The sequence below is a fragment of the Portunus trituberculatus genome, chromosome 41 (genome assembly GCF_017591435.1).
Source record: "Portunus trituberculatus isolate SZX2019 chromosome 41, ASM1759143v1, whole genome shotgun sequence".
Lineage (NCBI taxonomy): Eukaryota > Metazoa > Arthropoda > Malacostraca > Decapoda > Portunidae > Portunus > Portunus trituberculatus.
In genome coordinates, this window is record NC_059295.1 from 40,650,282 (window position 1) to 40,665,281 (window position 15,000).

Genomic DNA, 15,000 nt, shown 5'->3' on the forward strand with positions numbered 1-15,000 from the left:
TATTATTATCATTATTACACACACACACAAACACACACACACGGCCCGGTAGCTCAGTGGTTAGAGCGCTTCACAAGCCAGATAACCGGGGTTCGATTCCCCGGCCGGGTGGAGATATTTGGGTGTGTCTCCTTTCACGTGTAGCCCCTGTTCACCTAGCAGTGAGTAGGTACGGGATGTAAATCGAGGAGTTGTGACCTTGTTGTCCCGGTGTGTGGTGTGTGCCTGGTCTCAGACCTATCCCAAGATCGGAAATAATGAGCTCTGAGCTCGCTCCGTAGGGTAACGTCTGGCTGTCTCGTCAGAGACTGCAGCAGATCAAACAGTGAATACACACACTCACACACACACACACACACACACACACATACCCACAGACACACACACACACACACACGTTGACACACCCACAGACACACACACACACACACACACACACACACACACGGCCCGGTAGCTCAGTGGTTAGAGCGCTGGCTTCACAAGCCAGAGGACCGGGGTTCGATTCCCCGGCCGGGTGGAGATATTTGGGTGTGTCTCCTTTCACGTGTAGCCCCTGTTCACCTAGCAGTGAGTAGGTACGGGATGTAAATCGAGGAGTTGTGACCTTGTTGTCCCGGTGTGTGGTGTGTGGCTGGTCTCAGGCCTATCCGAAGATCGGAAACAATGAGCTCTGAGCTCGTTCCGTAGGGTAACGTCTGGCTGTCTCGTCAGAGACTGCAGCAGATCAAACAGTGAATTGCACACAGTGGGTGTTTCATAATTAAATTGTATCTTCTTTTCTTCCTTTCCCTTCTCCAGTACATCGAGCTGAGGTACGGCTCTGCCGCCCTTCGCAAGCTGATGACTCTCTGTGTGCTGCTCATGAATTACTTCTATATGGGAGTGTGCCTGTACGCCCCGTCCCTCGCCCTCACCACCGTCACCAGCCTCCCCAGCTGGGCCGCCACGCTCATCATGGGATCTGTCTGCACCTTCTACATCACCATCGTAAGATACTTGTGATTTTGTCGACAGAAACAAACACCTCCGCATTTTTTTTGTATTCAAGCAGATAGTCATTCTCAAGCCATTAGTTAGCACGAAATATTATTTATTGAAACTAATGATTAAAGTTTCCTTGCCTACAATCATTACCAGGGCGGCGTGAAGGCAGTGGTGTACACGGACGTGATGCAGACACTACTTATGTTTGGCGGTGTGCTGGCCGTGGTTATCACGTGCTGCCAGGATCTGGGAGGCTTTGGCAATGTGTGGACCATCGCCCAACGAGGAGGAAGGATAAGCTTCTTCGAGTGAGTACTATGTTTTCAAGCCTTCCATTATTATCTTGCCTCCACACCATCTGTTTGTGTCGACATGTACTGTACATAAGAACATACGAACATAAGAAAATGAAGAAAGTCGCAAAAAGCCTTCAGGCCTACACGTGGCAGTCCCTGTAAGAATATCTTACTTAATTCAACCTATCATCCTCATCCATAAATTTGTCTGATTTTCTTTTAAGGCTCTTTATTGACTAAGTACTAACAATATCATTACTCATCAAACAATCTATTAGAGAACCAGTTCTTCCCAATTCTTTTTTATTAAATCTAAATTTCTCTAGCTTGAACGATTATTTCTAGTTCTATCCTGGCTATTGATCTTAAGGACTTTGCACATGTTACCTTTGTTATAAGGCCTTATACCACTTAATACCCTATCAGGTCTCTTCTTAACCTACATCTCGGTAAGGAATGCATATTTAACAGCTTCGATTTCGCTTCTGTGGGAATATTCCTCCCTATATCCTTAAGTCATTCTCCTATGCGCTGATTCTAATAGACCAATATCCTTCTTATAACGTGGCAACCATAGCTATACAGTTAATCTAGATGCTGACTAACCAGCGACAAATATAACTCTATATTATTTCGGGATTTCTGCTTTCAACATTCTTAGAAATGAATCCTAGTACCATATATAGCCTTTATGCATTGTTTTATTAGACCAAAATCGGAGTTAGCTATAACTTATAAATCTTTTTATTTACTGAACCTACCAGTCCTTTGTTGTTTATCATGTACCTATAGTTTTTTTTTTTATGTAAGAGGGGAAAGCTGGCGAAGGACAAAAGAAAGTGAGAAAAGGACAATTTGTATAGCTTTCCTCTACTTTGCATTTGTTAATGTTCAGCTGTATTTACCATCTGTCTGTCCATTCGTTCATTAAATCCAGACCTGCTCGTATGTTGATGGCATTCAAATTTTACATAATTAATCTACCTATCTTTCTGTCTTCCGCAAATTTATTAAGATCACTAATAGTTCCACTATCCAAATCACTAATATATATAGAAAATAATAATGGCCTTAAAACTGATCCCTATGGCAATGTACGCTAAAAGTTGGGAGCAAGTCAGAGGGAGAAGCATACCCTAGGAAGACAAGTTAAGAGTCAGTAACTAATCGCATTCCATTCATTCCCCAGCATGAACACGAGCATATTCAAGCGACACACTTTCCTCTCCACTTTTGTGCTCGGTTTTTATACTTTCCTGAACAACGCGGGGTTCAATTCTACCATGTTCCAGCGCTTCGCCTCCGTCAGCACAGTGCAGACGGCCGTCAGGTGAGTTTACTTGCTATCAGCAAATGAATGTCAGTTGACCTTGAACGAAAAACAAATCTAATGAATGAGGCCACTGATGGAATAAGTTCAGAGAAATCTTTGTAACAGAAAAAAATAGATACATCCTGCTATCCTATCCTGCACATACCAATACTTCTAAAGTAGTACAGGATTACTTGGAATAAGTGTATGGAAAGGTGAGCGTGACGCGCCGTCACTGGTATGCTGGTGTGGGCGATGTTCGTAACCCTCCATAACCAACAACGAGTCTGTAACCCATTCCCATATATGTTATCTTCAGACTGAACGTGTTTCTCCTGTTCGGAATGGCGGTCCTGTGGATTGTTTTTTTCCTGTCAGGACTCGTTGCCTACGCATCCTACGCTGACTGTGATCCCTTCACCGCCGGCCTCATTCAGAAGCCCGACCAGATCATCCCCTTCCTGGTGACAGACAGATTGTCTCGTTTCAGTGGCCTGGTGGGCATCTTTGTGGCAGCCGTGTACAGCGGCGTGCTCAGGTGTGTGTGTGTTTCACTGTTTGATCTGCTGCAGTCTCTGACGAGACAGCCAGACGTTACCCTACGGAACGAGCTCAGAGCTCATTATTTCCGATCTTCGGATAGGCCTGAGACCAGGCACATACCACACTCCGGGACAACAAGGTCACAACTCCTCGATTTACATCCCGTACCTACTCACTGCTAGGTGAACAGGGGCTACACATGAAAGGAGACACACCCAAATGTCTCCACCCGGCCGGGGAATCGAACCCCAGTCCTCTGGATTGTGAAGCCAGCGCTCTAACCACTGAGCTACCGTGTGTGTGTAATTCACTGTTTGTTTGATCTGCTGCAGTCTATGACGAGACAGCCAGACGTTACCCTCAGAGCTCATTATTTCCGATCTTGGGATAGGTCTGAGACCGTGCGTGCGTGCGTGTGTGTGTGTGTGTGTGTGTGTGTGTGTGTGTGTGTGTGTGTGTGTGTGTGTGTGTGTGTGTGTGTGTGTGTGTGTGTGTGTGTGTGTGTGTGTGTGTAATTCACCACGGTCGCCTCCTGGTCACCATGACTACTTCAGCCTTGTCTCTCCTCCCACAGCACTATCTCTAGCTGTGCCAACTCAGTGGCCTGCGTGTTCTGGGAAGACTTCCTCAAACCACGTCCCTACTTCAGAGCGTTCTCAGATGCTAAGGCGACCAACGTTGTTAAGCTTATCTGTGAGTCTGTCTGTCATTGTTATGCCAAGTACAGCGAGTGTTCACGGCACTCAAAATGCAACTATCAGTCAGACAGATGAATAGATAGTAGATAGATCAATAGATAGATAGGTGAACAAACATATAGATAAATAGATAAATAGGAAGACAGATGAATTGGCAAATAGATAGACGGATACATACATGCATACATACATACATACATATACAAACATACATATATGAAGTGATAAATAGACAGACATATAGACAAACAGACAGAGAAGCAAAGATATAAGCACACACACACACACACACACACACACACACACACACACACACACACACACAGCTATCTATCTATCTATCTATCTAATGTCTATGATGAATAAACATACAGACAGACAAGTAGACAAACAAACAAACAAACACACACACACACACACACACACACACACACACACACACACACACACACACACACACATATGTATATCTATCTATTTATCTATCTATCTATCTATCTATCTATCTTATCTATCTATCTATCTATCTATCTATCTATCTATCTATCTATCTATCTATCTATCTATCTATCTATATATATATATATATATATATATATATATATATATATATATATATATATATATATATATTCGTATATATATGTGTGTGTGTGTGTGTGTGTGTGTGTGTGTGTGTGTGTGTGTGTGTGTGTGTGTGTGTGTGTGTGTGTGTGTGTGTGTGTGTGTGTGTGTGTTTGTTTGTTTGTTTGTTTGTTTGTTTGTTTGTCTGCCTGTCTGTCTGTCTGTCTTTTCATCATAGATATTAGGCAGATAGATAGATAGGTATAAAGATACATCGAGAGACAGACACACAGACATATAGACAGACATATAGACAAATACAAAGATAGGTAAGGAAACAGATAGACAGATAGGTGGAGAGAGACACTCACTTAGTGTATTAATAGCAATGTGCGAGGCTCTTCCCTCATAGCGGCAGCGTCCGGGGTGGTGGCCATCCTGCTGGGACTGCTGGTGGAGGAGATGGGCAACATATTCGTGGTGGTGTACAGTGTGTGTGGCGCTGTCATCGGTCCAATGACAGGGGTGTACCTCAGCGGGATGTGCGCCCCATGGGTCAATACCGTGGTGAGTGGCACTCTCATTATCATTCTTGATAATAGTGGTGTTCATAATAATATTAATAGTAGTAGTAGTAGTAGTAGTAGTAGTGTAGCAGTAGCAGCAGCAGCAGCAGCAGCAGCAGTAGTAGTAGTAGTAGTAGTAGTAGTAGTAGTAGTAGGAGGAGGAGGAGGAGGAGGAGGAGGAGGAGGAGGAGGAGGAGGAGGAGGAGGAGGAGAAGGGGGAGGAGGAGGAGGAGGAGGAGGAGGAGGAGGAGGAGGAGGAGGAAAAGGAGGAGGAGGAGGAGGAAAAGGAGGAGGAGGAGGAGGAGGAAGAGGAGGAGGAGGAGGAGGAGGAGGAGGAGGAAGAGGAGGGGGAGTAATACATAGGAATACATAGGAAAGACGAGTGACAGGAGACATTGCAACCTATGACGAGGTCACTCGTTTTATTATACTACATCTACAGAAGCTACATACTTAGTATGAGGCAAGGATAGAACAGATGAAGCTCCTTCCCACCCACCACTCCCTCCAGCGTCACTCGGCAAGAAATAAGACGAAAAATACACCCTGACTGGTGAGAAGGACAATCGGGGAAATTTATACAGGAAAGATAGGAAAAAAAGAGAATACTAATGTAACTACTACTATCGCTAAGAAAAAGAGATATCTATCGTAACTACTACTATCGCTAAAAGAAAAAAAAAAAAATTATCGGAAACCATTTTCTTTATAAAACTTGTCTAATTTACTTTTGAACGTAGCTACCCTGTTAACTTGGACGACGGACGCTGGCAGCTTGTTCCAGTGTTCAACTATTCTTACGTTAAAAAAGTTTCTTCGCAAATCAGTATTAAATCGCTGTCCTTTAAGCTTCAAGCCGTTATTTCTCGTTACTGATTGCGAAAGCTCAAAAAGATTTTCATAATCGATCTTATCTATATTTTTAAGTATTTTAAACGTTTGAATGAGGTCACCTCGGATGCGACGATCTCTGAGGGAGAACATATCTAGTCTTTTGAGACGTTCTTCATATGACAGGCCACGTATTCCGGGGATTAGTTTCGTTGCTCGTCTTTGAACGCTCTCTAATTTATTAATGTCTTTTTGATAACATGGAGACCAGAACTGAACCGCGTATTCCAAATGCGGTCTCACTAATGATGTATAAAGACGCGTTATGACTTCAGGTGTTTTATAATCAAAATTACGCGCGATAAATCCTAAAACAGTGTTAGCTTTACGACTAGCGGCCGAACACTGTGCAGCACATTTTAAGTCATTTGTTATGAGTACTCCCAGGTCCTTTTCTTCAGTGACTTTAATTAAGTTACGTCCATGTAATTTGTAATTATTTTTCACATTGTTTAGGCCGATGTGCATTACTTTGCACTTATCTGCATTAAAATTTAATAGCCATTTATCGCTCCAGCTACTAAGGTTGTCTAAATCCCGCTGGATGGCATCACAATCGTCTCTTGTGCATACTTTGCTACCTAGTTTAGTGTCGTCGGCGAATTTTGATATTTTTGATACGATGCCGCAGTCTAAGTCATTTATGTATATCAAAAAGTAATGGACCCAAAACTGAACCCTGGGGAACACCACTCGTAACTTGAAGCCAGTCGGAAGCTTCTCCGTTAATAACAACTCTTTGCTTTCTATTAGTTAGCCAACTATCAATCCATCCACACAACTGCTCTCCCATCCCGTGGGCTTTCAGTTTAATTAAGAGACGTTTGTGTGGTACGGTATCAAAAGCTTTCCTGAAGTCAAGATAAATTATGTCGGATGGAGCTCTCTCATCATAATTAGAGAATATGTCATTGAAAAATTCTAGGAGATTCGTTAGGCATGATCTGTTGTTCCTGAAACCATGTTGTGAGTCTAATATCAATTTGTGGCTGTCTAGAAAGGAAGTGATTTTGTCTCTTAAGTATTTTTTCTAAAATTTTATAACTACCGAGGTGAGACTGATGGGTCTGTAATTACCAGCTTCACTTTTATTGCCTTTCTTGAATATTGGCGTGACATTTGCGCATTTCCAGTGAGGAGGAGGAGGAGGAGGAGAAATAGCAGTAGTAATAGTAGTAGTAGTCGTGGTGGCGGCAGTAGTAATAGTAGCAGTAGTAGTAATTAATAGTAGTAGTAGTAGTAGTAGTAGTAGTAGTAGTAGTAGTAGTAGTAGTAGTAGTAGCGCGTTAGACATATCAAAAGCTTTTGATAGAGTCTGGCACAAAGCTTTCAGAACTGCCCCCGACGGTTTCTATCCTCTTTGCAACTTATTCTCAAGTCTCCTTTCTGACCGTTATAAAGCAGCCATGGTAGACGGCCACTGTTCTTTTCCTAAATAATAGTGGTGTTCCTCAGGGTTCTGTCCTGTCACCCACTCTCTTTCTATTATTCATTAATGATCTTCTTGATCAAACTTCTTGCCCTATCCACTCCTACGCTGATTACACTAGCCTGCATCTTTCCACGTCCTTTTAGAGATGACCAACCCTTCAGCAAGTCAACAGATCACGCAGGGACGCCACAGAACGCCTGACTTCTTATCTTTCTAAGACTTCTGATTGGAGCAGAGAAAACTCAATGTTCAATGCCTCAGAAACTCAATTCCTCCATCTATCAACTCCACACAACCTTCCAGACAACCATCCCCTCTTTTTTAATGACACTCAACAGTCTCCCTCTTCTACACTGACTATCCTCGGTCTGTCCTTTACTCATAATCTTAACTGGAAACTTCACATCTCATCTTTTACTAAAACAGCTTCTATGAAGTTAGGCGTTCTGAGGCGTCTCCGCCAGTTTTTGTTGCCATCCAACTTCTAACTCTGTCCAAGGGCCTTGTACGGAGTACTCTTCGCATGTTTCGGGGGGAGGTTCCACTCACACAGTTTTATGAGATAAGGTGGAATCAAAAGCTTTTCGTCTCGTCAATTCCCCTCCTCTGACTGACTGTCTTCAGCCTCTTTCTCACCGCCGAAATGTTGCATCTCTTTCTATCTTTTATCGCTATTTTTCATGCTAACTGCTTTACTGATTTTGCTAACTGTATGCCTCTCCTCCTTCTGTGGTCTTGCTGCACAAGGCTTTCTTCTTTCCCTCATCCCTGTTCTGTCCATCTCTCTAATACAAGAGTTAAACAGCATTCTGAATCATTCATACATTTCTCTGGTAAACTCTGGGACTCCCTGCCTGCTTCTGTATTTCCATCTTCGTTCCAATTCCCGACGTCGGATATTCTTGGGCTGCCATTGATCGCTGGCCGTTTTAATACGCGACTCGGTATACAGCCAGCCAGCTCGCAAGAGACACACATTCTAAAATTCATATCATAATAAATCTTGAAGTATTGAGTCTTTGTACTGCAAAACATTAATTCCAAGTGTTTATCCTAACATTATCCATATGATCTGGTAATACACACTCTACAAAACTGTTATTATAAGCTTAATACTCACAGTCGCGGTTTCAATGCTCTCGCATTTTTTACTAGTCTCAACTACATATTTGGTTTGAAACATTTTTCATATAGTTCAACAGAGAGCACTGTTTCTCCTCTAAATATTACAAAGGAATACATTCTGTAATAATCTTGGTAGAGCAACATTTTTGCGGCCGAAGGCATATCAAACCGAAAAGACTAACTGAACTCGGGAACACCGAGTCCTCTCAAAACACCAAAACAACCCCGCGGCCCGCGGTTGTTTGGAAGCTCGTGTGGAGTAGGGTGACCAGACGTCCCCGATTTCAGTGACCTGTCCCCGGCTACTGCTGTCCCCGGTTTTCTGTAACTGAAAGATCACTTGATGCGTTAAAAACTACTCCTTTTGATTATGATAATTATGTCCTTTTATCATTACTCTTTTAGAATGTCAAGAATAAGGAGAAGGCCTTAGTTTCCGTGAAGACGGTGAAGTGTATAGCGGACACATTTTAACAGCTAATGGGTGTTCATGATCTCAGATATTTCATCAGGTAGAGATTTTTTTCTTTGCAACTTGGGTAAATAAGGCGAGAGAAACTTTTGATTGCTGGTTTAGAAATGGTACGGATAGTGTCCCCGTTTTAGTTTTTCCAGTGCAAAACACTACATGTTTTACCTCCCTGAACTGAAAATGTCCCCGGAATTTGTCTCAGAAATCTGGTCACCCTAGTGTGGAGTGTTCTTAGAGCTGGAACAGAATGCCGGTTTATACATGTGCTGTAGCTGACTGCAATTCTATATCAAAAAAGAAAAACCAAGGCGTGAAAGGATGGACTGTGTTTCCCAGGAAGAAAGACGCGGCTCGAAGAAGATTATGGGAGACACGATGTAAACGAGGCCCGACGTGGAGAGCTACCAAGGACCATGCTATCTGCTCAAAGCACTTCATAGATTGGTGCAAAGGACCGTCAGCATCGCATCCAGACCCTGAACTGTTTGCCTATAACCGGTGGGGAGCAGGTAGAAACCTGCTTGATGTTGTTTACATACGGAACGGACAATCTTTCACTGAAGTCATACAAGGATTTTGCATCAAAACATCGTGTTTATTTGATATTCGTCACATTTTCTGGATTTGATTGCTAATTAATTAACTTGAACCAATGAAATGTGCTTGCTTACTGAAAATAATGTAATTCACTCAAGGTGATGAAGTGTCCCAAAACTGAGACCATGAACCAAGCATTTTTGGCTCGTTTTGCCATATTACGTTCTCTGTGCTTGGTGAAGCTGATTAGAGATGTTCCTAATAATTTATTACTTAGTTTGATAGCACATATATGACGTAATATTTTTTCCAGCATACCGAGTTGAATGTGCTAAATTAAGTTATCTGGCGAATCTGGCAGCTTTTCAGCACTTTCCGACGTCGGCTTTGTCTGCTAAAAGAAACCTCTCCTATTACTGAAACAGAAATTACTCCTGGGTGTGAGGGAAACTCTTCAGTTGCTTGGGGGAGTCCGTACTAACCTAACCAACCCGACTAAGCTCTCAACAAACAGATAGGCTGGGGGGAGATAATTCCTCACCCAGATCATTGAGCCAATCAAGAAACTAAGAGAGCCAGGAACTAACTGTCACACAAAGGAATGAAGAATGGATGTAGTAGTTACTAACCACTTCAAAACTCTCCCAGAAGCCACTGCCCACGATCAATGGGGGCTCATGTGCCGACAATTGGACATTCTAGAGGATGGGATATCAGACCACCCAAGGTTAAGATATCTTGTTGCTGCCTACTCTGGCCTAGCAAAGCAAGAGCTGTGCAGTTGTCAGGAGCTGGAGGATCCCAAAGAAGGATATTAGGAAGCCTGAGACCTACTGGAAACCAGACATGGTAACAAACGCACATACATCCAGCACTTAATCAAAAGGGTCTGTGGGGGACCAAGTGTGAGGATGAATGATACCAAAGGCTTATGCCATTTCACAGATGCCTTGAGCACCTGCATGAGGAACTTGAAGATTATGGGAGAACTAAAGCAAACGTATGAATCAATGCATGTAATAACAGAGAAATTTAAAGGGAAGCTGAGATACCCCTACGTGGATGAGTCATACAGACATGAGGAACTGGACGATGGCACCTCATGTGAAGCTAAGAACATGCTCAGAAAGGTAGAGAAGGACCGAGAACAGATAAAAGAGTCAAGTGGACAACATGCAAACCTGCCATGTAAGCCCCTTCCAACTAAGAAAACTATGGGATTGATGACCGCAGCGTCAGAGGTAACGAACAGAAATCAGATACAGTGCTCGTTGTGTCAGGAACATCATCCCATCGAGACATGTAAGTGCTTCATTGATATGAAAGCAGGCGACCGCCTATTGCTACTACGACGAGAGTGGGGGTGCTTGTCCTGCTTCAGTCATAACCACTGGATGGCAATATGTCCTCCAAAAATGTTGTGTGGTGTTGATGGCTACCTAAAATTTCATTCCCACCTGTTACATTTCACAGGAAGTACACTAAATAGGCACATCCAAGTTAGATCAGCAAGGCACCCAGATACTCCTTAAGAACTAAAAAGAGCTCACCTTGAGCATCTCATCACCTCTTCATAAGAAGTTAAGACAGACACCACTACGGGCAATTATGCCACCAGACCCATCCACTAGTGCCACCAATCCTGAAGAGAGCAACTTCCTAAAGAAGAGAAAAAGAGGCGAAATCACCGCACTGGTAACCTTTGAGAAGAACAAGAAAGATTCCTTCGGATGGATCAGCAAAAGACAGACGGGAGACGAGGATATTTCAACAAAAGACATCCCTTATCATAAGGCGTGACTAAGGAGCCCAAGCAGAGTAGTTCTTCCCATTTTAAAGGTGAAAGTGGGAGCCAAGAGTCAGAGTCCAGGAAATTCCGTCATTACTGGTGCCTTCCTCAACTCAGGTAGAGATAGATCTTATTGTACATATGATCTAGCAATAGTGGTGAAGGAACTCCCGTCTTCTCTGAAAGGGTCTGACGCAAAGGTCAGTGATATGGAGGTGTGGCTTCACCGGTGCTCGGAAAGAAAGTATCAGGAAAAAAAGTAACGGAAAAAAAGAAACAGTTTTTGCTAGGAAATAAAGTATCAAGAAAAAAAGTAACAATACTAATTTCATTACGGAAAAAAAGTAACAGTGGTTAATTTGACCATAATGTACACAAATTAAAAACATGAAATAAATTTAAAACCACAAATTAAAAAGAGGTCATTCTTGAAGATAAGTTTAAAAACAATAAATAGATTTAAAAACACGAATCAAAAAGTAAAAAACAGTGGTCATTCTTGAAGATAAGTTTAAAAACAATAAATATAGATTTAAAAACACGAATCAAAAAGTAAAAAACAGTGGTCATTCTTGAAGATAATTTTAAAAACACTAAATAAATTTAAAACGAATTGAAAGTAAAAAAACAGTGGTCATTCTTGAAGACAATATACATGAATTAGTATTTGAAAACACGAATAAAAAAGTAAAAAAAATAACATTAAAATACAAGATGTGTATTACTGTATTGTCCGGGTTATATGTATATTGTGAGCAATTCCTTCTAAAAATTCTGGGATGGATTTTCTTCCTTCCACCCTGTCCTGACAAAGATGTTGAAGCCGTTTCTGCAATTGAATTGCGTTTTTCTTATGTCTTGGTTTTGGTGTGTTGCCAATCAGGTCCTGCTGCACCATCGTGTCCACGGTAGCGTGTTCTTTTTGGAACCACTGTATGCACTTCCATACAGAGGGATGATGGTGTCCAACTAAGTTTGAGAACTTATTGTTCCAGCCCTCGCAAATGTTGTTGGTACGGGGGTTGCCGTACAATGTCGCCTCATGTACATTCCAGATAGCAGGGGGGTACATCGGGGGTACAACACGCAACCTGACGCCCTGGGAATTCTGCAGCTGTTGACTTCTGTAGCTACCTGAGACGTAGGTCGTGTCAAAATAGTCCACCAGTTCAGTAGCCTCGGCAGGAGTAACGGTCTTGAGGTGCTCCATACCTTCTTTCACTTCCTCAGTGGGCAGGAAGGCGAGTCCATCCAACATGCTGCAGAACCGGCGGAACTCCAAGTCTGAGTGGTAATTATCTCTTAGACCAAGCTGCTGTATTTTACGCCAGGTACACTGTGTAAGATGGTAGAAGCAGCACTTTGTCTCGACTTCTCTACCAAAGCTGGCACTCACTGCACGCAAAACGGCATCTTCAAAGTCTGTCACAACTGTTTGTACATGAAGGTTTATTCCCAACTGCGTGATACGGTCCACAACGACATCAAACAGCTCTGAATACACCGCTCTTGTCTTATTCTGTAATAGAGCATAGACACAGGAGACATGTATAGTCTTAAATGGAACTCTAATCACGTACACTTGAGTAAACTGTGGTGGTGCCATCTTGAAGTTACCGTCCATATAGATGGTCTCTGCAGCTGACAGACGGCGCAGGTCCTCTAATGTGGCAAAGGCAATAATACGACTGACTGCCTCTGGCCCATTGTCGTAAAGAAGGAATTGCTGAGGGTTGGGTCCCAGTGTATCCTTCCACTCATCTGGCAAAGTGAAGTCGTGCAGGTGTTCGGGCATTGGTGGGGTGCGCCTGTGGTATCTGAGGGATCGCTTGGTGTTCTCCTCACACGGAAAACGCTTCTGCACAGCATGGTCTTGGTTTGCCACTGCCTGGGCAAATATCTGGGATGGCTTGTCTAGGGAGCTGGCCGCCTGCTGCCTCATCAAGTTACGACATTTTGTGTATGTCACGTTGATGTGGTCAGCAGCGTGGTTGTGGGGTAGGCCTGGCTCTGGATGATCCAAGTCGGGCGTAGTGCTGAGACTTCCTCTACAATCTCGATTTCCTTTCTCAGAACACTTCCACCAGATTTTTTTCTTCCGTGTGCACGACCGTGTGTACATATATCCCTCGAAACAAATTTTATTGCCGCCCTTGTTGCTCTGTGTGATCTCCATGCTGCTGGTTGTGTGTGTAGCTGCACTGAATCTTGTTCTTCGATGAGGAAGCCTTGGAAACTGGAATTGAAGCAGACAATTCGTCTCTGAAACTCTGAAACAGTAACCGAATCTTGTTCTGAATTGAGGAAATCTCAGAAACAGAAACAGCAACATTCAATTACTCAGCTGAAGCAGGTTCTTATCCTGTGCCTTATCTCGGTGTTACTTTTTTTCCTGTTACTTTTTGTCTTGTTACTTTTTTTCTTGTTACTTTTTTCCGTTACTTTTTTTCGTGTTACTTTTTTTCCTGTTACTTTCTGTCCTACAATCGGCTTCACCTTAGAGGCATTGTTCAATGCAGTGCTCTGAAGGAAGTGGAAATACTAATAGGTTTAGATATACCCCAAGCCCTAGTACCACTAGAGGTAAGATCTGGAAGGACGGAGAGCCATTTGCAACTCACACCCTTCTTGGATAGACGATTAATGGCCCTATGAGACTCGATGACCATGATGCAATCACAGTAAACAGTCACGTCAGCACGACAACTGCAAAATCAAAGAAAATATATGGGTCACCAAGTCAAACTTATCTGGGCAATAGATGTCACAAACAACAGTATTGAACCCATCTCTGTCGAAGACAAAAGTGTCGCGAAACTATGGTCAGAGAACGTAGTGCAGGTGGACATTACCAACTTCTTATCCCATTTCGTAACAAGGACCCGGGCCTTCCATACAACAAGGAACTTGCAGAACGACGGTTGGATACCCTTAGAAGACTTCTTGTGAAACATCTGGAACTTTTCATACAATATCAAGAAGAAATGACATGCTTACTTAGCAAAGGCCATGCTGAACGAGTCCCCTCTCACAATCTCAATACTACACATGGTATCTCCCACATCACCTGGTGTTAAATCCTAAGAAAACAGAGAAGGTGAAAATAGTGTTCGATTGTGCAGCCCCTTACAAGGCATTACCACTGAACAGTCAAGTGATGCAAGGACCTGATCTTAACAACAACTTGATGGGAGTCCTCCTCAGATTTCGACAAGAAAGGGTAGCTATAATGGCGGACATCAAGGCCATGTTACACCAAATGCTCGTGAGACCGCATCACCAAGACATATTGAGATTTCGCTGGTGGACCACTGAACATATGCCTGGGCCTTATAATACATACGGAATGACAATACATCTGTTTGGGGGGAGTTTGGAGTCCTTCGTGTGCAGCATTTGCCCTACAACGAACATTCAAAGATCTTCATGAGAAGATCAAGAAGGCAAGCTGCAATTTCTAGGACGATGATTCACTACACTCAGGGGAATCTCCAGGCAAGGCTACATCGTCATTCATAGGTTCAAACGATTGTTACAAAAGAATTCAGACTCACCAAATGGCCCTTTAACCAAAAGAGGGTTCTCAGAGATGTGCCACGGTCGGAGAAGACTGTGAAAATTAAGGAAATCCTTCTGAGAGACAAGTTACCCACCGAACGAGTACTGGACACACTGAAGAGAACGAACTCGCGGTGCAAGTCCAAATACCAAAGAAATCAGTGACGAAGCGGGTTCTCCTAAGCATGATCAGCTCTATATACGACCCACTGGGCTTTCTAGCCCCTAGT

The 15,000-nt window shown here is 43.0% G+C and overlaps 1 protein-coding gene across 1 annotated transcript in view; it reads left to right on the forward strand.

Annotated features, from left to right (window-relative positions):
• The window catches only part of LOC123516732, a 27,776-nt gene that overhangs the window by 3,009 nt on the left and 9,767 nt on the right, over positions 1 to 15,000 (forward strand). Inside the window, exons 3-18 of the mRNA XM_045276335.1 lie at positions 802 to 990; positions 1,141 to 1,295; positions 2,473 to 2,613; positions 2,915 to 3,133; positions 3,713 to 3,831; positions 4,813 to 4,967; positions 9,785 to 9,863; positions 10,075 to 10,206; positions 10,369 to 10,611; positions 11,042 to 11,118; positions 11,263 to 11,412; positions 12,208 to 12,328; positions 12,443 to 12,503; positions 12,996 to 13,190; positions 13,732 to 13,795; positions 14,298 to 14,477. Of these exons, the coding sequence (XP_045132270.1) occupies positions 802 to 990; positions 1,141 to 1,295; positions 2,473 to 2,613; positions 2,915 to 3,133; positions 3,713 to 3,831; positions 4,813 to 4,967; positions 9,785 to 9,863; positions 10,075 to 10,206; positions 10,369 to 10,611; positions 11,042 to 11,118; positions 11,263 to 11,412; positions 12,208 to 12,328; positions 12,443 to 12,503; positions 12,996 to 13,190; positions 13,732 to 13,795; positions 14,298 to 14,477 (2,280 nt within the window). The remainder of the gene's footprint in view (positions 1 to 801; positions 991 to 1,140; positions 1,296 to 2,472; positions 2,614 to 2,914; positions 3,134 to 3,712; positions 3,832 to 4,812; positions 4,968 to 9,784; positions 9,864 to 10,074; positions 10,207 to 10,368; positions 10,612 to 11,041; positions 11,119 to 11,262; positions 11,413 to 12,207; positions 12,329 to 12,442; positions 12,504 to 12,995; positions 13,191 to 13,731; positions 13,796 to 14,297; positions 14,478 to 15,000) is intronic.